General features: G+C 41.6%; 1 protein-coding gene and 1 long non-coding RNA gene across 2 annotated transcripts in view; one reads left to right on the plus strand and one right to left on the minus strand.

Annotated features, from left to right (window-relative positions):
* The window catches only part of LOC309609650 (uncharacterized protein C12orf42), a 79,957-nt gene extending 53,856 nt beyond the window's left edge, over positions 1 to 26,101 (minus strand). Inside the window, exon 1 of the mRNA XM_082351354.1 lies at positions 12,458 to 26,101. Coding sequence (XP_082207480.1) covers positions 12,458 to 12,551 — 94 coding nt within the window. The 5' untranslated portion in view covers positions 12,552 to 26,101. The remainder of the gene's footprint in view (positions 1 to 12,457) is intronic.
* LOC309608954 overlaps positions 1 to 26,489 on the plus strand; it is a 1,139,914-nt gene that overhangs the window by 1,070,969 nt on the left and 42,456 nt on the right. The gene's annotated exons all lie outside the window — the stretch shown is intronic.

The following is a 26,489-nucleotide window of genomic DNA, read 5'->3' on the forward strand; positions in this document are numbered from 1 at the left end:
AGTTCTTTTTAAAAGCACATGTCCATCAAGGAAGCCAGAGGATTTCAACTCAGGTGATAACAGCAAGTCATTCAATAGCAAATGTCATTCCATTTTGTAGAAGTTTTTGAGGAATAAGTAACTTGTACCTCGAGGCCACCCAGCATTTCTTGGATAAGCACAGATTCACAATCTTAAGACATAACGCATTAGTGTCAAAGAAGATGGTTTAGGTTTAATGTAACAAGATAAAGCTCAGACTCAGAAGTTATTAACTACCTAACAGTCGATGGAGTCTTGACGCACAAGGTGCTGCTTTCAGTGGGTTATGAAGCAAGCTGAGCAGCCGTTAATTCTTGCAGAAGAAAAACATGCAAAAGATCAAGAATAGTATAAGCCTTCTTACGCAATTTGATTATGTCCAACAAATGGTCAGTTAATCAAAAAAAAAAAATAAGCAAGGAATCAAAATATTCTTCCTTTATCTTAAGTTTTTTTTTAAAAAAAAAATGTAAAACATACGTCTGCACATTTTTAACCAAACTTTTGATGTAGGGCCAAGGCCTTTTCTTTGAGCATGGGTCTAAGAGCTGATGGAGTGTCGACTTCCCTTTCTTGCATACGTTGCATTCACAATACATGTCTGCAGTCACCTACCTGCAGTTTCTGGTTTCCAACTCCTGAAGTACAGTGAGATGCTTCCAAAATGATCTGAATGCAAATTCATTCTAGATTTAGTAATTTCCTCCTAATTCTTAACAGCTATTAATAATTTTAAGCCTAACTTAAAACTATTGTATTTCTGAAGCACTTAGTTTTTAAAGAAACAACTCTTTGCCCTCAAATAAGATTTAATTGCTATATAATCATAATACATGTACAACTGGCATCAACAGGTTAGAGAACAGACAACTTGGCAAACAGTACTCGATGGTGATAGGATTGGATGGGTAAAATGGAGAGTGGCACATGAGCAATATGCTGTGGGTGTCAGAATGTTCTACAAAGGAGACAGAGAACATTGGTGAACCTGGAGAAAGTAGAGGGTCAATTAATTTGGGGGTTGTAAGAGAATATTTACTGTAGTCTGGGAGTATTTAAGCCTTAAATACTTCAGTTCTGGAATAACTGACACCCAGATGGCATGTACCAGCAGCATCGACACAGAACTTCTACAGAGGACACTGCATAGAGTTGAAAGATAATATTCAAGAGTATCTAATTGCATGCCTTTATGTAACAAAGAAGTAAATTTTAGCCCAAAGAATACAGGTGACTTCCCTGAAGTCCCACAGCTGATTAATAGTGAAAACAGACTGCCTCACTCCTGAGTCAACACACAGGGTCCTGGTTATTCTCCGTTTGCCACTGTCCCTCCTACTCTCTCCTCTTTTCTGGCAAGATCTGTGCCCAGAAGCCTTGTCTCCACTGAATGCGTTACCTGGTCTTCCTCTCCCTTTGGCTCCCAGATGGTCGGGATCATGGGAGGCACTGAGAGACTAAAGCATTGGAAGAGAGAACGAGAAAGGAGTCTAATTCTCCCTCCTTGTCTCACCACTGTTCAAGCACGTTCTTCTGTGTTGCAACTCCTGTTAGCAGACAGCTCCGACTTCCACCAGGCGCTGGTGACAACACCTAGAAATACTCACGGCCTCCCATCATGCTTATCGCAAGTCCTGTGTGCCTCACCTTACAGAACCGAAACCCTGCCCATCTCTCTGTGTACTGTCCCTTTACTAAATTATTTTCTGTGAGATCCCTGTAAGTGTGCCAAATATTTCCTTCCGGATCCTACTGATGTAACCAGTTATCGCTATGTAATTCTCCAATCATATTTTTTCCCTGCCTTGGAAAAACTAAATCTTCCCTTTTTAAAATTTACACCAGCAACTTAAGGGTAACTAACAGAATATCTTGAGTTTTCAGAAGTTTCATTTGGAAGTGTCTTAGCAAGTGTCTACTTTTCTTCCCAGAGCTCTTTGTATAACTAGGTCCTTCTTATGTTCCAATCCTGATTTAACTGTCGCTTTTGCAGGGAGTTGCTCCAACTTTACTTCCTTTATAGTTCTTTTCACAATCTGTAATGATGTGGTTATATGTTTAGTGGTTTCTTGTTTCTTTTCTGCTTCCTCCCCTGGAAGCTTTAAAGGGCAGGGACCGTGTCTTGTTCACTACAGGTTTGCACAGAGTAGGTACTCTGCAAATATCACTATGGACAAAAAGTGAATAAATAGATCCCATACATGTCCAAAGAGAAACAACTGGCATGTCCCACATATCTTAGTGATGGGGTTTAGATTCATACACACAACAAATTCCTTGAAAGCCTCTTTCTCCAACTCCCTTCCTCCTTTTCTCCCCCGCCCTCCCTCTTCTCCTTCTTCCTCTCCCCTTCCCACTCTCTCCTATATAACAATAGTCCCCCATTTCTCCCCATGTACCGCCCCCCAACAAGCCCCCCAGAGCTCTCCTTCACCCCGGTTGGCACCACAGCCTCCCTCACCCTTTCCCCTTTGCCCCCGTTGACATTATTATTTTTCTTCTACTCTTGCTCTGCATACTTTTTGGGTTCTTCATTTTTTACTGGTTCTTCGCTCCCCTATTACCCTTCTCTGATATCAAGGCCAAGGAGCTCACGAGGGAGGGCAGAATCTTCCTTGCTGGTCAGTCTGAAGAGGAGACCAAGTGGGCAGAGGCAAAAGAAAAGATGCTCACCCTGGAGGGAAGGTGAGCGAGGAGGACGCCGTGCAGGAGAGAGATGACGAAAAGCAAAACTGAGTCCCTTCCCCCCATCACAGTGACAGACAGATAAGGACAAGATGCCAAAGTGTCTGTACATGCTGGCGCATTTCACGACTTTGCTTTTTCTCCCCTCACTAGCCACTCCCTTGTCCTTCATGCATTTCTCCCTCTATGTTGTTTTGTCCTACAAGGTTTCAATCAGGGTTTTCCAACTTATGAATGATAAGAACTATGCACTGTGGGCTGAGAAAGGAAACTGCCATTTAATTTCCTCACTTTGAAGAAGGCACAGTTCATTAAGAAACTTAAAACACAGCCTAGAAGTATCTACCTTATTGTTGAAGGCATGGTTTAAAAAGGTTAAGAACACTTAAACAAGCTGGCTTTAGGCCAGGAAGAAGAAACAGCAGCAAAGGTTAGGACCCCAGGCTCTGGAGAGTGCCAGGACTAAGCTGTCTCAGCTCCTCCACTTAGCAGTGGCATAAGCCCCGGTCCAGATACTAAGCATCCCTGATGCCAGCGCCTCTGTCAGAAAATGGAAATGATAAAACCACTGCCCCCAGAAGGGTTCTATGAGGATGAAATGAATACTTCAGGTGAAGTGTTAAATCAATGTCAGGCAGGTAAGTTCAACGAACCTTAGCTGTTGTTATGGCTGTTGTTGAATCAGACATAGGCAGATTGATCTCAACCCAGAAAACAGGGAGGTGAGGGCTTATGAAAGTTAAACAGGCCAAAAAGAGTTGAGACCAACATACGCGTATCTATCTAACCAAGGCCCTTATCTAATACCCCTCAACATGTACTAATTGGCTTTCATTTAGTCTTTGCTGTGGTAAAGGGCAGCAATGTGCTACTTTTCACTCACAGCAAAGCATGCAGAATGTAGGGTCCAAAAGACACCATGAGTTTTCCGCAAGGCACAGGGGTACAAACAAGAGCTTTGCACACTGAGAGATTCTGGGAGCCTACCTTCCAGAGGGGCTAGGCCAAGGGACCAATGGCCGTGGCACTCATAGAAAATGCTGGTCCTTTTGTTCCCTCAGAGTTCCAGAGACTTTAAAAAGGGGGGGTCGGGAGGGTGGCAAGTACAAAGGTAGGAGGCACACTGAGTAAAGACAACTGTGTCGTATTAATCCATTTGATTAATCCAGCACGCTAAGGAAGATTCTTTACAGAATCCAAACTTGCGTGGTTTTGATCCAGGGAGATTAGAAAACACTGTTGCTTTCACTTGCCAGTGCCTCCTTGGCTTTGTGCTAGAGTTGTATTCTCCAGAGTCCAGTAGGAACAAAGGAGAGAGTTCATTTATGTGAGGACGGGGGAGCACAGGCACTTTGACAAATGTCCTTCTTCCCCTCCGCTTCTGGGAGACGCTTCCTGAATTTCCCAAGAACTAAACCCTGGGTTTGTGTTTGCATCATTTCCCTCCAAAAGCCAAACAACTGGAAATTGTCCCCCTGCCCCCCAGTGCAGATTTCTGTCAACCCATGAAAAGTGGTTTTCACCAAGGCCTGGGTGGACGGCAGATCCCACCCCAAGCTCTTTGCAAGAAAGTAGCGAGAACAGCACAGAAGCGTTTAAGGTTCCAATGGGAACCACCATTCCTTCACGAGGGTAAGTAGCTTGAAAGAGTCCTGTCAGAATCCAAGAGTTTTTCTCACAAGTTTTAGTGTGAAAGGAATGAGAGTCTTCTTCGGAAATGGCAAAGAAAAGAGCAAGAAAGCCTCAGGGAAATAGAAAGTCATCCAGGCACGGCCCAATCAGGCTTCACCCGCCTTCAGCTGGCTGTAAGGTAACTGTGAAAACCGACATGAGGTATGTCTGAGCAAACTAAGACGTTTTGAAGCCATTTCATCTCTTCTAACTGTACTTGGGAGGAGCAGAAGTGCGTCTTCTCCAGGAAGCCTCTGGGGTCTATACTACTGGGGCCTGCGACCTTGGTGAGACTCTTCCAGCCAGCGGATTGTGCTGAGGCTGCTCTCAGTGCCAGCAGGATGGCGGTGAGGGGCAGCAATCACGCAAACCTTCCCAGGGCACGTTCACGGACCGGGGAAGCAGCTGACTCTCAGTTCTAGAAAGAGAGAACTGTGGCTTGCCAGTGAAGTTGGGTCAGTGCAGGAGAACAAGATCCCAGCTCTCCCTCTCGCCTTCCAGGTCCATCTCATAGTTCTCCAGGCCATGATCCCTGACCCTACTGCAAAGACTGAGGTCAGCAGGGGGAGACCTCCCAAGGTGAATGCCAAGGTCAGCGGGCTGCTCTCAGTCACTGCAGTTCATGAAGAAGCTGAAAGTTTATGAGGCCTTCCTGTTAGAAATAATTGTACACTCCCCTGACTTTTCTTACTGCTGTCCCCAGTCCTCAGTGCAGTGCTTGGTGCAGAGTTGGCATTTAATAAATATTTGTTGAACTGTGTCATACAACTCATTGCCAGCCAGCTACCTCGTCCTTTGATAAATTCCTAATCCCTCTATTAACTTACAGTATCTTTAAGGACAATCACATTGACAGATTTGTCTGTGTGCCCCCCACCAATACCTAGAAGAACACCCAGAACATGGTAGGTGTTTAGCAAGTGGTGGTTGAATCTGCGGTCTGTGGCACAATCTGCTTATGTGCAGTCTTGGCATAGGGGTCTCTGGACAGCTCGACTCGTGTTTGCTCGTGTGCATGTGTGTGTGCACGTGTACATACACATATTCTTGTCTGCATTTACATCTGTACTGGTATATGTCTCTGGCTCTGAAAGGAGCAGCACCAAGGAAAATGAGAAGTGGGAGGTCATAAATTTTGGCTGGTCATCAACCCTCCTATCTGAAAAAATAAAAAAAGAAAATCATTTCTCTAACATTCTGCTGATTGACCCTCCAGGTTCTCATGGGTTGATTGAAAGATATTTAAAAATAGAGACTAGATCATCCAGTCACCTCCTTCTCTTGCTTTACAGCTCAGGAGACTGATCCAGAGAGGTTAAGCAGCTTGTCTGAAGTCACACAGCAGATGATGGAGCCAGGGCCTCACGTCCTCTTACCTCCTCGGGTCTCAGCAGCCTAGCTTGAGCTCCATGACTCTTGAAAAACTACTTTTGCTAATGTTACCAAATCATCCTAGTTGTTAAATCAAATGAGCATTCTTGTTTGTCTTTCTTATTTTGTCTTTCTTTACTATTTTATGCCAACTAGACTCTCCCTCCTTTTAGAACCCATGACCTCCTTTGAATGTTGCTAACAGTAATGCTAAATGGCTATTGGCCATTTGACGGGGGACAGGCACCATTCCAAGAACTTTATTTTGTGACACTTATTCCCCACAATGAACTCCAGGAGTTACACATGTGACTGTCCCCATTTTAACTTAGGAAAACGAAAGAGAAGAGAGGATGAGTAGCTTGGCTAAGGTCACACCACTCGTCGATGGTTAGCTTGGGATTCAGACTCAAAAATCTGCCTGCAGACTGGGCACTTCTCACCACAGTTGTCAGCTCCTGCCTCTTTCTCACCTTTCTAGTCCACGTGCCTTCTCAGTTTCCCTGCCTTTCATGCCCCTTAAGTAGTATTCCTGGGACTTCCCTGGTGGCGCAGTGGATAGGACTCCGCGCTCCCAACGCAGGGGGCCCGGGTTCCATCCCTGGTCACTGAACTAGATCCCACATGCAGGCCACCACTAAGAGTTCGCATGCCACAACTAAGGAGCCCGCGAGCTTCAACTAAGGAGCCCACCTGTCACAACTAAGACCCGGTGCAACTAAATAAATAAATAAATATTAAAAAAAAAAAAAATATATATATATATATATACCCATTAAAAAAAAATAGTTTTCCTTTGAGTTCCAGTCTCTACCCTCATTTCTTTTCCCCTCTCTTGATCATCTCATCCACTCCCAAGACTTCCTTACAACCCCCAAATGACTCCATAACCTTTTCCTCAAGCTCAAACCTCTATTCTAAGTCACAAACAAATAAAACCTCTATATACACACCCACTTCAATGTCTGTATCTGCTCAGGTCCATTGCACAGATGGTCTCCTTTGCTAACCTCTGCTCAGCTGATGAGAAATTTGGTTTACCTTTATAATATTCCAGTTTCTCTTCTCCTCATGCCACTTGAGTTTGGTTTATTTAAAGCAAAAATAGCAAACTAATCCCTCCTTGTTAGTTTAACTAAAGGTATATTTGTTGCTTTTAACTGAAGGGTTAGGCATGTTGCAAGAGGAACATTCCACCTGTCTGCTGAAGGCAAGATCCCAGTTGCTCAGGAGGCCAGTCGAGACTCCAAAAACTCCTTCTTTGACCACTGCCATCATACTGGGCCTGGCACCTGACCGCATGATTATAGTCAGAAATGAAAAATCAAAGGCTGATCCTCCACTGATAATGGAGCAATATGGAGTCAATCATGACCAAAAACTCCAGCAAGTTTCCTTCTTTTGTGAATCAGCTTTAACCTCTTTCACTGGCCAGTTTGGCTAGGTGCTGTATTTATTCCACAATCCATTTGCAGATAATATCAGGTGATCTTATCCATGGACTACACTTAGACAGAAGTAAGTCTGAGATTGCTAACCACCCCTAAAATTTTGGGTCATGGGTCAGTTAGCTTTTGCTGTATAATAAACAATTCCAAAACTTACTGGCTTGCAAAAAAGTATATTATTTCCCATGGTTCTGTGGGTCACCTGGGCAATTCTTCTGGACTGAGCCAGCTCAGCTCGAGCTGGATACTTTAAGATGACCACACTCACATGTCTAACAACTGGCAGACTAGTTAGTCTAGAGGGGTCTCACTCACGTGTCTGCTGTCAGCTGGGGTGACAGCCTCATGTTTCTCATCATCCAGTAGGATAGCCTGGGCTCATTCACAGCATGAAGAGTTTCCTGCAGTGAGAGAGGGCAAGCCCTATGCACGAGCACTTTTCCATTCTCTATTTACGTCACATTTTCTAATGTCCCAGTGGCCAAAACAAGTCATGTGGCCAAGCACAGCTTAAAGGAGTGGAGAAATAAACTCTACTTCTTGATAGGAGGATTGCAAATACACATTTCTAAGAGGTTACCTCCAAAGATGCAATGAATTATTGTGGCCATTTTTGCAATTTTGTGGTATTTTTCTCAGTCAAGACATAAGAATAGAAACTAGAAAGATCCTAGGGATGTGAGATTGCTAGACTTATTCAAGAAACAGTGGGTCAAGAGGCAGCATTTGGGAGAAGCCATTTCAAGGATGAGAGCAACTGGTCTAGCCTGACCAAGTTGGCAATCTTTAAAAGCTCCCAAGCTTTGTGACTGAGTCCATTGGGGAAATAGAGTCTTATTCTACTCTTGACTTTCCTCTCTGAAACTAGTCCTCTCTGAATAATTCCCCAATCCATTAAATGGCAGTATCATCATCCAGTTGGTTCAAGCCAAAAACCGAGAATTATCCTGGATTCCTATCTTTCCCTTATCCCCATACAGTAACGATTAGCAAGGCATATTGGTTTTATCCATCTAAAGTTTACTTCTAACTTCCATTCACTCATTTCCGTCTTTACTGTCATTACTATCATCTGGTTCTTCTTCATCTTTCACTTGGACTTTTTCTGTAGTCTCTCAACTGGTCTCCCTGCTTCCTCACTTGTTCCCTCTACAATTAAGTATCCAAACGACAACATAGTGGTCCTTCATAAAAGTAAATCAGAAGATGGTATAGCACCACCTAAAACGTCTGATGGCCTCCCACTGCATTTAAAATAAAATCCAAAACTCTCTGCTGTGACCTAGAAGGCTCTCCATAATCTAGACCCTGCTTGCCTCTTAATCTCAATTCACACCACTCTCTTATTTATTAGTGATATTCTGGCCACACTGATCTCGTTGTTCTTGTCTAAACACACAAACTACACATATACAAAGGCATCTTCCCCGACCTCCGTATCAAATAGCCTCCAACCCTCTGCCATCCCTGGGATTACTCTCATTCATTAATCCATTATTTTTCTTGTCTTTTTCTTATTTTTAAAATTTTTGGATATAAGCTTTTATAGTGTCGGGTTTATTGAGGTATAATTTATACTGAATAAAATGCAAGCTTTTTAGTGTCCAGCTATATGAGTTTTCTCAAACACATACAGATCTGTAACCACTATCACAATTGAGTATGTGACATTTTAGAAAAGGCAGAACTATAGAGGCCAGTGATTGTCAGGGGCTGGGGTGGAGGGGCAGCTGACTACGAAGGGGCACATGGCAATCCAGCCACATGTTTTCTTCATAGGTTTTATTAAAATCCATAATAATCTGGTTTATTTATTTCTTTACTTATTAACTGTCGCCTTCCTCAAAAGGGACATCCCAAGAGAGCAGGAACCCTGTCTGTCTTGTTCACTTTTGTGTCTCCAGAGACTAGCATAGTGCCGGTCACTAAATGGGTGCTCAACCATCCTTTGCTGAATGACAGTGCAGCGGTCCCCAACCTTTTTGGAACCGGGGACTTGTTTCGTGGAAGACAATTTTTCCACGGACTTGGGTGGTGGCGGGGAGGGATGGTTCAGGCGGTCATGTGAGCGATGGGGAGCGGCAGATGAAGCTTCACCCTCTCGCCACTCACCTCCTGCTGTGCGGCCTGGTTCCTAACAGGCCGCGGACTGGTAGCAGTCCACAGCCCGGGGACCCCTGACTTAGTGCACCCATTAATTCTCTTCAACTTGGCCCTCTCCCTCAGTCCTCACCTGTAACTCATAACCACATCTTAGGGATGTCACCTCTTAAATATCTCTTTCCCCTTTCCTCTAATTTCCCTGCCATGTTTCTGCCCTTAATTGTTTTCTACTTCGATGTAATAGCCTCAAAAGTGGTTTCCCTATTAGCAGTCTTGCCCCCTCAGTCACTGTCTCTGACTGCTGCTAGGTACAAGTGAATTACATCACTCCATAAATAAATAAATAAAGAGGCACGTGTTCCTGTTGCTTAGCAACCAAACCAAACTACCAAACTAGCCCGGCTCTTCTCCCAGTGTCTAACCCTAGGCACCCCACTTCTTGCTACTGACAGGGCTCCCTCCGTTCCTATCCAGACACGACTCCCAGAACCAAAATGCTGCTGCTCCTCTGTCCTACCTACAGAAAAGTGAGCCCCTCATCTCTGGACAGCCCCCGCTGCCTTCACATCCCCGCACATCCGCGCCCCCTCAATCCCAGCATGCCTAAGGGCTTTGTGTTCCCAAGTTTAAGATAAATATCCACATGACAAGGAATTTAGAGCTATCAGAGCAATCCATGTACTAATAAACCATGAGACTTTTCAAAGTTAAACCCGCACTCTCACCTCTCAAGGTCCTGATATACTGAATCTTGAAGCCATACCTTTTTCAGATGCTGATAGTGGCAATTATTTTCTCTGTTCCTCCATTGTATTTTGAAAAGAATTAAGAGGTTGGCATTTACTTTTATTGAATTACATCAGTTGACTGGAACTAAGCTTAAATTACTCTATTAAACTGACAAAAGTGAACTGGGTCAAAATTTTTAACAATTTTTAGTAGGAGCCATCAAAGCTCTAAACCATGAAATTCTACTTACTTCACTGATTCTTTTTGAGGAGTCACTAGTATCCATTAAAGGAAACTGGCTGGGACTTCCCTGGCGGTCCAGTGGTTAAGACTTCGCCTTCCAAAGCAGGGGGTGAAGGTTCGATTCCTGGTGGGGGAGCTAGGAACCCACATGCCTCGGGGCCAAAAAATGAAAACATAAAATGGGGGGCTTCCCTGGTGGCACAGTGGTTAAGAATCCGCCTGCCAATGCAGGGGACACGGGTTCGATCCCTGGTCCAGGAAGATCCCACATGCCACAGAGCAACTAAGCCTGTGCGCCACAACTACTGAGCCTGAACTCTAGAGCCTGCAAGCCACAACTACTGAAGCCTGCATGCCTAGAGCCCGTGCTCTGCAACAAAAGAAGCCAGAGCAATGAGAAGCCCGCGCACCGCAACGAAGAGTAGCCCCCGCTCACTGCAACTAGAGAAAGCCCACGTGCAGCAATGAAGACCCAACGCAGCCAAAAATAAATAAATAAAATAAATTAATTTAAAAAAAAACATAAAATGGAAGCAATATTGTAACAAATTCAATAAAGACTTTAAAAATGGTCCACATCAAAAAAAAAAAAAGAAGAGTTCTCAACACACAGAAAAATTTTTTAAATAAATAAATAAAGGAAACTGGCTAAATAAATTAAGCTATATCCATAAAATATACTACTCTGAACTTGTAAGAAAAATGAATGAGGAAGCTCTCCACTTAATGCTATGGTCAGAGCTCCAAGTCATGGCACTAAGTGAAGACAGCAAAGTGTGGAATGCTTCTGCTCACCTGCACACTTATATTTGTTCATATACACACTTGGATTTGCTCAGAGAAAATGTGGAGGCATTCCCAAGAAACCAGAAAAAGTGCTTTCCTGTGGGAAGAAGGGTAATGAGGCAGACTGGGGCAGAAGTGGGAACAAGACTTTCCACTGTATACCTCTTTATATTTTAGGGGTTTGAATCAGGTGAATGTATTACCCCCTCTTCATTTCTTAATTTTTGTAAAGAAAGAAGTTTGAGTGGGTACCACAATGTGGTTCTCAAAAAGCCGCATTAAAATTGCATTACCCCAGGGCTTTGAAACTATCATAAAACCAACATAACCTTTCAATGGCTCTGATATCTACATATGCGACAAGCTTTATTAAAATACAAGTAAATAAATAAATACATTCTAAAATAATACATCATCCAAACAAAAGGGTAGCGGTTATCTGCTTTACCAATTATCCTAAAAACTTTATTTTCTCTTAGGTAGAAAATTAGACATTCATTTACCCTTTCAGGTCAGGGAAATTATCCGAGGTTGTCATCATAATCTATGGTGCCAGCCTTGTATAAAATATAACTATTGCTATCACACATCATTTTGGCTTGACACAAATGATACTTTTTGCTTGCTCTATATCAATTTGTTTTGGGAAACCATCCCTCCTATCCTCCACCACCACATACACACACACACACATATACACGTACACACACAGTTACACACACAAACAAATATTCTGTGTAATTTAAATGCAGCTGTCAGGGTTAAATGCAGGGGTAGTGAAAGCGGACTGGTATGCTTTGTTCTCCCAGATATCCTGATTGTTTCAGGAATGAACATGAGACTCAGGTTTGGCCAGAGCAATAGGATAGGAGGCGGAGACTGTTACAAATGCAGAGCAAGGGAGGGTTTTTTTAACTTTGGAGATTACAAGGTCTAAAAACCATATAGCAGGGAATGCCCTGGCAGCCCAGTGGTTAGGACTCCGCACTTCCACTGCAGGGGGTCCAGGTTCAGGGGAACTAAGATCCCGCAAGCCACGCAGCATGGCCAAAAATAAATTAATTAATTAATTAAAATTTTAAAAAATAAAATAAATAAAAATCATATAGCCCCCGGGATCCATGATTGCTCTTCATTCTGAAAATAAGCCCCAAATGAGAATTAAGTCAACATGGAGATTTTTTTTTTAAGACAAGAAAAAAAAAAAGAAAGAAAGAAAGAAGAGCATAATAATGGTGAAGCCTGAATCCAGCCATGCTTTGAGCTAGTCCACCCCTTGGATTTATCAACTTCATAAACCAATGGATTCTCTCTTTTGTTGCTATTTTGAAACACAGTTTAAGTGTTCTTTTAAAAAGTCTTTATGCTTTTACCCATACATATTCCAGAGTTTCTCTAGAAACTCTGATCTTTCTTGGGATTATTTCTTAATTTATCTGGAAAATGCAGAAAATGTAGACTGCTAAGTTTAACAGATTCAGAGAAATTCTTCATGTGAGCAGTGAATCTGGAGCAGGGCAAGGCAGTTCTTTCACCATGAGGGCTGGGCTAAAAGGTAGAGGGGAAAATACACAAAATGAGGTCTGTGGCTCCAAAAATAATCCATGCTACCTGCCATTCTCACTTCCCTAAATGAGTGATATTTTAAAAGGGTTTTTTTGTTTGTTTGTTTCTTTATTCTTTAAATGAAATGATCCTGAAGACAACTGAATCGACTCCAGTTACCTATACATGTACATCATTCCCATATTTAAAGTGGCTAATTAACTTATCTGTTCAACAAATTTTTATTGAATTATACCACATGCCGGACATTCTTCTAGAAACTGGAGATACAATAGATGAAGTCTCTGTCCTCATGAAATTGACATTCTAGTAGCAGTGACAGAAAAATAAACATATCTATAATATATGAGATGGTGATTTTTCTATTGCTCAGTAGAAAAATAAGACAAGGTGATGGCAATGGAAAAATGTCGAGGATACTGTACTGATTTATATACAGAAGTAAGAGCTATCTTCTTGAACAGGGTGACACTGAAGCAAAGACTCTAAAGCAGAGCGGGTGTAGCCATGTGATTTCTTGGGTGAGGATCATTCCAAGCACAGCCAGTGTGTCAGAGGGTGGGACCCAGGGCATAGGGAAGGGGAGGGGATGAGAAGATTGGGGAAGGGGTCTCTCAAGTAGGGCTTTGTCAGTCTGAAACAACCAAACCCAAAAATAAAGAGGAGAAAGAGATTAAAAGATACTGAAGAATTAATATGAAATAAGGTCATATATAAAGACAATCTGATCGATTTTATTTAAAAACAATTCATCAAATGTAGTCAGTACCAACTGTCCATTAGTTTTTGTGTGTAACCCTTACTGCTTAGATATTATTGTTTAGCTATTGGATATTACTGTATGTATAGTATTGTTTGGTGCGCATAGTATCACGTATTTAGTATGGTGTTCATCTGTTCGGTCTACAAGGGACCAAAGCACCCCTGCATGCAGGACAGGACCTTCCCTAAAGGGTGAGGTTTCCATCCTGTCATTCCCCACAGACATTATCATTCACCCAGCCCCACCTGTTCCTGAGGCTTAAGAGGACATGTATCTCTTAAAAGGCAGGAAGAGAGCTGGGGACTGAATGACCCAAGCCCGCTGCACCAGTGACACAGGTGGGAGATCAGCTGAGAAAGGATCAGAAACCTGTACTTCATCTTCTCTGCTGACAGCGCTTTCTTTCTTTCTGTATTTGCTTCATCTTAAGAGACGTCTTTTTGATAATCACCTTTGAAGAGCTCAGAGAAATGAAAGGAAGTGGCTTTCTACAACTGTAAGGGGTGAGGGGGAGCTCAGGAGCAGGAGTGGGAAGGAGAGACCCTGAGAGAAAGTAAAGTGAGGGGGAAACTGTGTACCCCTCCCTGGACAAACCTTGGAAGTAATGGTTCAGAGCACGGGCTGTAGACTTGTGAAGGCCCATGTGGAAATCTAATCTCCACTCCTCTCTATCTGTAGGAACTAAGGACAACCTACCCTCTCTCGTCCTCAGTTTCCACCTTTGCGAAATGGGGCTAATGCCACCTCACAACAACCAGTATCCCCGTTTTACTGATGAAAAATTAACTTACCAAGACTGTATAAGTAGTCAGTGCTGAAGGCAGGTCTCAATGCACTCCTTCCCTCCAAAGCCTGCATCCCTAACCCCACACCAGATGCCTCCCTGCCTTAGTCTTGATACAACCCGCACTCCAGACACCCAAACCAGAACCTGGAAGGTCACTCACTCTGGCCTCATCCCACACCCTTCGGCCCTAGATTCACTCATGGCCGAATCCTGTCAACCCCACCCTCTCCAGGTCCTCCAGACCAGTTCCCTCCTCTAGAGTCCTTCTGCCTTAGCTTCTCCATCCATCCCCTGCTGGCGGTTCACCTCCATGGAATTCTCTTTTCACATTCTCTTTATAAAACCTAACGTAATAAATACACTAGTCAACACGGCACTCACTTTCTTAATAGTGTTCAATGGCTTCCCATCATTTAATCGATGATTCTCAAACTTTACTGTGCATAAAAATCACCTGGACAACAGGTTAAAATGCAGATTTTGATTCAAAGAGCTGGAGGTGGGGTGGGCAAGGAATGTGCATGATTAAGAAGCCTCACAGGAGCTTGATATCCGTAATAAGTAGATTCTTGTTATACAAAGCATGTCCATGGACCAGTATCATTAACATCACCTGGGGGCTTGTTAGATAAGGGGACTCTCTGGCTGGCCCTAGATAGATCTACTGAATCAGGACCTGGATTTTAACAAAATTCCCAGCGGATTTGTTTATACGTTAAAGACACAGAACACACGTTGATCTAAAGAATAAAATATAAAATCTTTTCCATGGTATAGGAGGCTGGTCATGACCCATCATCTATTCATCCCTTCTGCCACCCCTGATATCACAGGGCTCTCTCTGGGATCTAAATTTAACAAACTGGGGACACTGAGGCACCCAAAATCTAAAGAGGCAACCCCTGCCTTCTCCATCTTGGTTGCCCCGGAGTCTAGCTCAGTTCCTACCACATAAGACACATGTTGAGTCAAACTGAACTGGATCAATGTATCTTTTATAACACAGGTGTCTGAAATACAATATTACACTCACATTCTATCTTTCATCCAGGTATCATCTAACTGGAATGAAACAGGATGCATGGAGAAAAGGCTGGCAATGTCATAAGTCAGATGCATCTTACTCCTTCAAACACGGAACATGGCATGACGGGGCAGGGAACCGGGGTAAGTAGTCCTGCCTGTGAAGTCCTCACTGCTCTCGGTTGATTTACTGCCTGAAGTCAAACCCGTGCTCTATGTATTAAAGCACAATCCCCACCTTTTTTTTTTTTTTGTTTAAGAAGAGCAAACTTTCACCACAAAGATACAAGAACAGTAAATATTGATCTTCTTGACGGATGGTGCACCTCACGCCACAGGCCACTCAAGCATCTGCTCGTTACCACCCAGCCCTCCCCTTTGTGGGGAAATAATGCCAAGTGGCCTCCTGTGCTAGCGACTGCAGATAGCAAATATTTAAAAGAAATAAATTTCTCTGAATGAAAGCACCTTTCTTTGTTCTCCAACCCCCTCTCCTCCCAAGTCATGTTGATTCTGGGGCTCTGCATACTGCCAGCACCTGCACTTTCAATTGTTTGCTTGCCAAGATCACTGTGGTTTTCTTGCTTGGTTTTAGGAACCATTTTAAGTACAGTAGCCAATGAAGGTGTGTTTTCTTTCTCTCTTGGCAATTTGCAGGGGAAGCATCAGCTTTAGGGCACCTAGCAGCCACTGTTATTAGACGGCATGGGAAGAGGGGGACAGAAATTAGAACTCCACTATCCGAGTACTTGTCTCCTAGGATGATGAGAAATGGACCACCGCAGACCAAAAGGAAAGGTTTGGATTTCCTCAACAGCCTTAGTATTTGGCAGAAAGTTTTAAACTTGGTTTTGCTGAAATCCAGACCATTCTTTAACTGAGCATGAAGACTTGCAATCAGAAATAAGAATGGGGTTTCAGCAAGCAGAAATTCGAATTGCGATTGAAAGTGGCCACTTAGAATATTACCCCAAGGGTCTAAACATAAATACTGAATAAAGCTACTATTTCTTCGACATGAAGTATCACCCACCATTTGATGGAGCAGGATGAGGCCCTGTGTGATCTGAATCACTGCTCTTAATCACTCCCCACTGAGCCACGTGTCAATACAGCATTAGAGCAAAATAAACTGCGGACAGTAATTGTGATCTGGTCAGCGCTGATGACAAACTGGGTGTAGGGACAAATGGTCTGTGTAAAGCTTTAGCCCTTTCTCTTCCTCAAAGCTGACTTCTCAAAGTGTTGCAGCCTCTATTACCACCACCGCTGGGGAGGGTATTTGCTACTTTTCCTTCCCTACGTATCTCTACTCTACTTTCAGGAACAACTATTTGGGAATCCACATGACTCAAAATCCTGATCCATATGGTATAAGTGAGTGATTTCCCCAAACTGCAGGGATAAAGCAAATGTTCAGGTCTGACACATCAGCGCATTAACATTCTATTGGCTGTAGGGACTGAAGTTCAGAACCAATGGGATATAGTGAGATATCGTTGGGGCATCCAGGATCAAGGTTTGACGGTGAGGGATTGCAGAGTCTGGGGCTGCCGCAGCCATCTTACAAACACAAGGCAAGCCCCTGCTGGCTTTGAATTATTTTTCTGGTGAGACAGCTTGAGTTGGGTGAGCTGTACTACTGTGCCAGTTCTGCCTGGTTCCCAGAGAGCTGTATTTGTGATATGAGGATGCAAATTGCAGTCTGTGGTCATGGAATGGTTTATTTCGCTTTGGGTAAAACTGACCAGTTCTGATAAGGATGGTACTGATAAGGATGATGCCCACTTTGCCTTTAGTGGGCACCATTTCCCAACCAGCTGAGCCAAAAAATCCTAGGTAATTTACTCATTCCAAAAATGAAAGGTATGATACTTATTACAAACCCTTACAAACTAAAATAAAGAGGTATTCTGGTCTTCTCAATGTATGTAGTGAGTCACAGAGTAAGGAGCTGAAACCAGCCTCCCTTTTTTGAGCTGGATTAGGATGATCTCCATGGCATTACAAGTGTTGTGAGTTACATGAAAATCATCAAGCCACCTTCAGTTTCTTGTAAAATCTCCACAAATTACAAGAAATGTCGGAGGGCACATGAAAATACCGTTGTATACATTTAAACTTAATACGTAATTCAGATGTACACAGAATGGATTTGTATGTAGAGTCAAATATTTTTAGGAAAATTGTTCTATAAAAATCATCAACTCTGGATGTACTAAAATTTCCATTTCGAAATAATTTATCATAAATGTATCCCAATATTTCAGCCTCCATAAAATACTCAACAGTTTTAACAACAGTTGCGTCAGCAGACAGATTCTCCTGAAAATAAAACATCATCAAAAATTATTTGCAATCTTGGCTAGCCATTCATATTTAAGAGTAAGGCACTAAAAGGCTGACTGCAAACTCTGGACTCACTTGAAGTCTTGTTGACTACTGGGTTTCACTGTGGCATAAGGCTGTGAGCCTGCCCTTCCCATGAGAGGCTCCTCAATGTCAGAACGTGAGGGTTTTTCTCTGGTTTCTCCAGAGAAGACTCCTCCAAATACAAGCCTGGGAAATAACTGCCTGGCTGATGGCACTCTGGCAACAGAACAGGAAAAAGGGGCACTACCTAAAATTTCAAGAAACCCCTGTTTGGAGATCCCACTTCATCTCGGAGCCCAGTGTCCCTGGGTGGGAGTCTCCCTAACTTAAATTTACTGGAGAATGAACCCCTATCCTGACTCTACAGGGTGAGCCAAGGAAAAATGGAGCCCTGTGTCCAGACTGTCACCAGCCCCTTGTTTTAGCCCTGTGCCTGTTCCCTGCTTTAGAAGAGATGTGAAACCTTCTATTCCAGGTTTCTTGGGGTTAGAGTGAATTGACTCACTTCTCCTTGTAGGACCCTTGTGTAGACTTGCATTGGGAAATCACTCCTTCTGCGACCACTTTTTAAACAACTTTACAGCTTTCAAAAAATGGCTGAAATTGCTTGCTTGATATTGTCTCTTCCCTTTGTTTTTTTTTTGGTTTTTTTTAACATCTTTTTTGGAGTATAATTGCTTTACAACAGTGTGTTAGTTTCTGCTTTATAACAAAGTGAATCAGTTATACATATACATATGTTCCCATATCTCTTCCCTCTTGCATCTCCCTCCCTCCCACCCTCCCTATCCCACCCCTCTAGGTGGTCACAAAGCACCAAGCTGATCTCTCTGTGCTATGCGGCTGCTTCCCACTAGCTATCTATTTTACATTTGGTAGTGTATATATGTCCATGCCACTCTCTCACTTTGTCACAGCTTACCCTTCCCCCTCCCCACATCCTCAAGTCCATTCTCTAGTAGGTCTGTGTCTTTATTCTCATCTTACCACTAGGTTCTTCATGACCTTTTTTTTTTTTTCCTTAGATTCCATATATATGTGTTAGCATACTGTATTTGTTTTTCTCTTTCTGACTTACTTCACTCTGTATGACAGACTCTAACTCCATCCACCTCACTACAAATAACTCAATTTCGTTTCTTTTTATGGCTGAGTAATATTCCATTGTATATATGTGCCACATCTTCTTTATCCATTCATCTGATGATGGACACTTAGGTTGCTTCCATGTCTTTGTTTTTTATCCTTGTGGAGGACTGCACTTGTTTTAAAGCAGTGCTTCCCAATTGTTTTAAAAATCACGAGAGACAAAAAACATATAGCATGTGTAGGAAACACTGGAGTAAATGGATGAGGCTATTCAAGGCCAAGGGCGACTTATCTGACCTTTACCAGCTCTCCCAGCCCCCGCACCAGCACCAAGAGAACTAAATAGATTAATATCTCTGCTTACCTGCAGCCCAACTGCAGCATACCATTTGGGAGGCTGAGAGGGGGCTGGGGAGAGGGAGAGGAGGTAAATGCGGTCAAGTCTACCATGTTTAACCAGCCACCCCTCACTGCTCACTCGTCTGTATTGTCCAGGTTAGATGATTTTCCCCACCGTGGACATCCATCTCATGGTCCTGGAGTACCCATTCAGCTCTTCTAAATGGCATCTTCTTGAGGGTCTTACCAAGAGCACCATACACCCAAGGCAAATACCTATCTCCTTAATGAGTCACTTAAGTCACAGAAGCCTGAACCCCAGACACATTCAGCCTGGTCCCTGGTGACTTAAGAAAGAGGGGCATCTACCCCAGCCAATGATACAGAACCTCTGTGAAGACAGAGGGAGTAATCTGAAAGGAGCTGACGTACCCTTTGGCGGGACAGTTTAACACAGTACTCGAGACCATAATACCTGACTTGGAATCCTGCCTCCACGATTTACTGCATCTGTGATCCTAGGAAAACTATTCTAAGCTTCAATATCCTCATCTGGAAAACAGGATTTAAGAATAATTCCTGTTGCTATGAATGTTTAAGTGAGAAAGTAAATGCAAAGTGCCTAGCACAAAGGTGATGAGGGAATGGGTGCAGAAAATACTGGTGAAGGGTTAAAATGAAAAAGATAATATTCACAAAGAAAAAAAGATAGGGTCTTAGAAAAAAATGTTATACAGAGAATAAAAGGGATCAGGGCCACAGCTGACAAACACATAGATACTTAGGGCTCCGCCATCCACATAAAATCAGAAGAGACAGATAGATAGGTAGATAGATAGACAGATATAGATTATATAATATGTAAAACAGGATATATGTATAAATACATATAAAATATATAAAAAACAGAATATATAAATATATACACTTGTCAATAGCATCTGACGTCCTTATATGTGACAGGGGTTCTAGGAATTAGCTTGTTTCCAGGAGAGGAACAAAGTTACTGTCTCCACTTAGTTTATTAATTAGTCCTTCAAATGAGGTCAGGCATCCTCCCCTATTGTTAGCCCTCTTTTTACAAGACTATAAATAAAAATACAACCAATCTCCCATCTTATCATCTGCCTCACTCAGACACCAGCCCACACATCATTCTGAGTGGCAAAAAAACCCCAATGTGAATATTTAAGATTAATGCATTGAGAGATGTATATGTGTGCAGAGCCCGACAATTACACACTTGTAACTATGTACCCCAGTGTGTCAAAGGAAAAAAAATTACAAAAGGGGAGAAAATAAATAAAAGATCAATGCCTTCTTGACAGCTATGGGAACATATGTTATTAAACCTACAAACGCTGCTTCTCAAGAAAATATAAAGTTCCTTCCAGGTTCTCCTTAGTGTTGGAGTTTAGATGGTACTTGGACAAAGGAATCATAATTCAATTATCCGATGATTTATTACAAAACACTTTGCCCACACTGACTATTTTGATGTGTAAACATCAGAGTATTACATTCCCTCTATCCCAGGCTTCGCATTTCAGATTTCATTAGCCAATAAAGCCAGGTTTATTTATAATAAAATTAAGCCCTTCAAACCACTGACCATGGAAACCAGATTTTGAAATAATTCAGATTTGTGTTTCTGTTCTTTCTAATTAAGGGTAATATCGGGAAGCACAGACAGTGGGTAGCATTGTTCGAGCACCATGGATTTAAGCAAGAAAATCTGATTATCAGCTCATGTCAGAAGCCAAGCGATACTGCAGCTTTGCATTCGTTTGGGTTTCTTCTTTGGCCAAAGATAATTACCGTTTGTGAGGCCTTACGTAAGTGTATCTAATATCTAAGGCCCTAAAATTTATGAATAGCAAAAGCACACAATAGGCAAAGAAGAATTACTGTATTTATTATTTCTATGGCTTGTTCCACCATGATAATTTCATTCTCTAGCAGTTGAACCTCTAAAATCAAAGTATAATTTCTTAAAGGACAAGAAGTTAAATATGCTGGCAAGGTTTTCTGCCCAATTTCCTCTGGTGAAAGTTGTCTCTACCAAATTAGAAGTAGAAGAGCCAGAATTTTAATAGGAAATTTACCAAAGGGGATTCAGAGTTACCTACTGAGGTCATTGAACAAACCGATGTTAAGCTTCTGCAGAGAGATTTCTTTTTCATAAAGTGTGATTTCTTAAACCTGTGCTGTTGATAATAAATGCAATGCTTCCTACCAAACAACACCAAAAAAGGTGAAAGTTGAAAAACACTTTTTGGAAAAGATGATGGTGTCAGAGTGAGTACTGCTGTGATACAAGCAACCTGAGTTATGTATCATACAGAATAAATTCTGGGAACCCAGAGGCAAAAAAATTATTGGAACTAGGGATTAGAAGGTTGATAAAACCAGATCTAATTATGAGGATGAAAAAAAATCAAGTTGTAAAATTGCCAAAATAAGAATGCTGAGATCTTTCAAAATATAAAGAAGCAACTGCTTTTGGGAGAGAAAGATAGCATGATTGTCCTTAACTGTAGTTTGTTTTTTTTTTTAGGAATAACTTTTATTATTTATCTACTACTCATTATATGCTAGCAGTAACTAACACTTTACTGAGTATCTACTACAGTGTTCTAAACAATTTAGATATGTTTAACTCCTCAAATCTTCCTAGTAACCCTGTGAAATCATTACTTTATTCTCTTCATTTTACAGAGAAGGAAATTAGTCACAGACAGATTAAATAACTTGCTCAGCTGGCTCCCACTACTCTAAACTTTATATAAAACTTTCTGTTGTTGGGCTTCCCTGGTGGCGCAGTGGTTAAGAATCCGCCTGCCAATGCAGGGAACACGGGTTCAAGCCCTGGTCCGGGAAGATCCCACATGCCGCAGAGCAACTAAGCCTGCGCGCCACAACTACTGAGCCTGTGCTCTAGAGCCCGTGAGCCACAACTACTGAGCCCGCGTGCCACAACTACTGAGCCTGCGAGCCACAACTACTGAAGCCCATGCACCTAGAGCCCACGCTCCGCAACAAGAGAAGCCACCTCAATGAGAAGACCGCGCACCACAATGATGAGTAGCCCCCGCTCGCCACAACTAGAGAAAAGCCCGCGCGCAGCAACGAAGACCCAACGCAGCCAAAAACAAAACAAAACAAAACTTCTGTTGGTTATATCCATCCTCATAATTAGATTTGGTTTTACCATATATCAAACTTCTAAACTCTAGTTCAAATAATTTTTCCCCTTCGAGTTCCCAGAATCTATTCTGTGTGATATATACTCAGGCTGCTTGTTTTACAGCAATACTCACTCTGACACCAGCCTGAAGCCAAAGGAAATGGCATATCAGGACCCATCAGAGTAGTTCCACTGCTGGCTCAGGCACCAATACCAGCTCTCCAACCTTGGGCAAATCACCCACCTCTCTGTTGAAAGAAAGTCAGATGGGAGCAATGTTCCCTTCCTTGGCCATTTCCCATGGCCCTTGAGAGAGGATGGGGAGTCAACGAACTTTGAGAAGTGTGAAGAGCACACTGACAGGACAATGCCACTGGCAAAGGCTTGAAACAGAGGGTGAAAGGTCAAAAGCAAAGCTCTTAGAGTCTGAACCTAGCACATTCTCCTCACTCCCGACTCTGCTCCTAAGCTCTTTCTTGCAAGTTAGGTTTATTTGAGGGAGGGGAAAAAAAGGGGAAAGGTGACAATGACAACAGTACAACAATCATAAAGAGAAGTGCTCATTGGGATAAAGAAGCAATACATGCAGTGGTTCACAGCACAGACCCTGGAGCCAGACTGCCCAAGCTGGATCCTGGGTCTATCACTTGCACTCCCTTTCTTTGCCTTGGTTTTCTCACCTGTAATATAAGAATAACAGTAGTTCCCATCTGATAAGGTATTTATGACAATTCAATGACAATATTCATAGAGAATTAAGAACAGCCAGGTGGAGAGTCACCACTATGTATCTATACACACTGGAGAGTTGTGAGTAGTAACATAACTAATTGTTCAGTGACAGGTGCCATCAACTCATTGATTATTGTACCAGGAAGTTAAAAGATAGAATCATGGCTTTTCTTTGTTTCTACTTTTTATCCTGATGAAAAAATGATTTTTTTCCATCTTGGCCAGAGAACTAGAACAGGAACTTGGGTTTCACAATTTACGTGGCTGATTTCATCTACTTCTGTTTTTACATTTTAGTTAACAAAATGTTCTCTTGAGCACTGTAGAATCGTCTTAAGACTATTGAGACTTTGGGATTTCATGAGGACCGTTTATGGTGTTTACGGAGACGCTAAGGCAGAAGTAGCAGAGGCAAAATAATCAAGTCAGTAGCAGGCACAAATCAGCAGGAAAAAAGGCACAGATGAGCAGTGGGTCTCCTGCCCCCAAATCCCTGGCCATAGCACCTCTGCCCTTCCTCTGACCCTAATGAGATATACTAAGGAAAAAGAACAAATATAGCAGAAGTGGACCTAAACCCCCATGGCCCTAAGATAGGTGTTTACACCAAATCACTGAATCCTCACTACAGTGCTATGAAATAAAGTGCACTGTGCCCATTTTACAGGTGCAGAAATCATGGCTGAGAGTAGGTGACTAAATTTGCCAAAGGTCAGTCAACTATGAAGGAGTAGGGAGGAGGCACAGGGAGAAACCACCTACATGTGAAAAGGGAGCCCAGAGTTCCATGCTGCTGGTGGTTCAGCATTGCACATAATGGTTGAGTAGCAAGTGGATGAGAAACCCTTAACACTTTTTGTAGTGTTTTCCCATATTTTTAAGACTGAATATTGAGCAACTGAAGACCCAAATTAGATATTTTCTGCTAACAGAATGTCAACTTCAATTAAAACAAAGTGAGCTATCAACATTACCCTGATAACAAAGCCAGACAAAGACACTACAAGATATTACAGACCAATATCACTAATAAATACTGATGCAAAAAGCCTCAAAAAATACTAGCAAACAGAATTCAACAGCACATTAAAAGGATTATGCAACACAACCAAGTGGGATTTATTCCTGCAGTGAAAGGATGATTCAACATATGAAAATCAATGTAATATGCCACATTAACAAAATAAAGAAAAAATTCACATGATCATCTCAATTGATGAAGAAAAAATGTCTGACAAGATTCAATCAACTTTCATGATAAAAAACACTCAACAGACTAGAAATAGAAAGAAATTGTCTCAACAAAATAAAGGTCATATATGAAAACCACAGCTAACATTATGCTCAAGGATGAAAGACTGGAAGCTTTTTCTCTAAGAGCAGGAACAAAACAAGGATGCTTGCTCTCACCATATCCATTCAGCAAAGTACTAAAAGTCCTAGCCTGAGCAATTTGGCAAGAAAAAGAAATAAAAGGCATCCAAATTGAAAAGGAAGAAGGAAAATTATCTCTGTCCTCAGATGACATTTTCTTATGTGTACAAAACCCTAAAGATTCCACACAAAAAAATCCTGTTAGAACCCATAAATGAATTCAGCAATGTTGCAGAATACAAAATCAACACACAAAAATCAGTTCTATTTTTATATACTAACAACAATCTGAGAAGGATATTAAGAAAGCAATTCCATTTACAATAGCATCTAAAAGAATAAAAGTACTTGGGAATAAACCTAACCAAAGAGGTGAAAGACATACTGGAAACCACAAAACACTGCTGAAAGAAATTAAAGAAGACATAAATAAATGGAATGGCATCCCATGTTCATGGAATGGAAGACTTAATATTGTTAAGATGTCAATACTACCCAAAGTGATCTACAGATTTAATATAATCCCAAATCAATATCCCAATGGCAGAAATAGAAAAATCCATTCTAAAATTTGTATGGAGTCTCAAGGGACCTTGAATAGCCAAAATAACCTTGAAAAAAGTAGAATAAAGTTCAAAGTCTCATACTTAGTCGTTTTAAGACATAGTACAAAGCTATAAATAATCAAAACAGTGTGTTACTGGCATAAGTACAGACATGTAGACCAGTGGAATAGAATACAGAGCCTAGAAATAAACCTTTACATATACAGTCAAATGATCTTCAACAAGGGTTCAGAGATCACTCAACGGGGAAAGGACAGTCTTTTCAAAAAATGGTGTTGGAAAACTGGATATTCACAAAAGAATGAAGAATGCAATAGAATGAAGTTGGATCCTTATCTTGTACCATAGACCAAAATTCACTTTAAATGAATTAAAGAACTAAATATATGACCCAAAACTATAAAACTTCTAGAAGAAAACAGAGAGGGAAAGCTTCATGGCATTAGATTTGGCAATGATTTCTTGGATATGACATCAAAGCACAGGCAAAAATAGGCAAATAAGACTACATCAAACTTAAAACTTCTGTGCATCAAAGGAGATAATCAACAGAGTAAAAGGCAACCTATGGAATGGGAGAAAATATTTGCAAATCTTATATTTGATAAGAGGTTAATATCCAGAATATATAAGGAACTCTTACAATTCAACAACAATAAAACATTTTTTTAATTGAGCATGGGACTTGAATAAATAGTTCTCCAAAGATGATATACAAATGTCCAACAAGCATAGGAAAAGATGCTCAACATCACTAATAATTAGAGAAATGCAAATCGAAGCCACAATGAGATATCACATCATGCCCACTAGAATGGCTACAAATCAAAAAACCAGAAAATAACAAGTGTTGGTAAGGACGTGGAGACATTAGAACCCTGTGAACTATTGGTGAGATTGCAAAATGCAACTGCTATTAGTATGGAAGCTCCTCAAAAAATTAAAAATAGAATTACCATATGATTTAGCAATCCTACTACTGAATATAAATCCAAAAGAACTGAAATCAAGGTCTCAAAGAGATATTTGCACACCCATGTTCATAGTAGCACTACTCATAATAGTCAAGATGTGGGAGCAACATGAATGTCCATCAACAAATGAATGGATAAACAAAATGTGGTATATACATACAATGGAATATTATTCGGGCTTGAAAAAGAAGGAAATCCTGTCAAATGTTACAATGTGGATGAGCCCTGAAGACATTATGCTAAGTGAAATAAACCAGTCACTAAAAGACAGATACTGTATGATTCCACTTACAAGAGGTATATAAAATAGTCAAATTCATAGAAACAAAAAGTAGAAAGGTGGTTACTAGGAACCAGGGAGAGGGGGAAATTGGGAGTCGTTGGTTAATGGGTACAGAGTTTCACTTTTGCAAGATGAGTGAGCCTGGAGATCTGGTACACAACAATGCGAATACAGGTAACACTACTGAACTGTATCACTCGAAGTGGTTAGGATGGTAAATTTTATGTTACTTATTTTTACCACAACTAATAAATTAAAAGTAAATAAATAAAAGCTACTATGGGGTGGGGGTGGGGGGCGGGGAGGGGATTGAGCTGTCCAAAATGGATCCTGTGGCTATGCATGGGTGCATGGGATAGGAAAGTAGATGAGAGGC

The sequence above is a fragment of the Balaenoptera borealis genome (genome assembly GCF_965194805.1).
Source record: "Balaenoptera borealis genome assembly, chromosome: 13".
Lineage (NCBI taxonomy): Eukaryota > Metazoa > Chordata > Mammalia > Artiodactyla > Balaenopteridae > Balaenoptera > Balaenoptera borealis.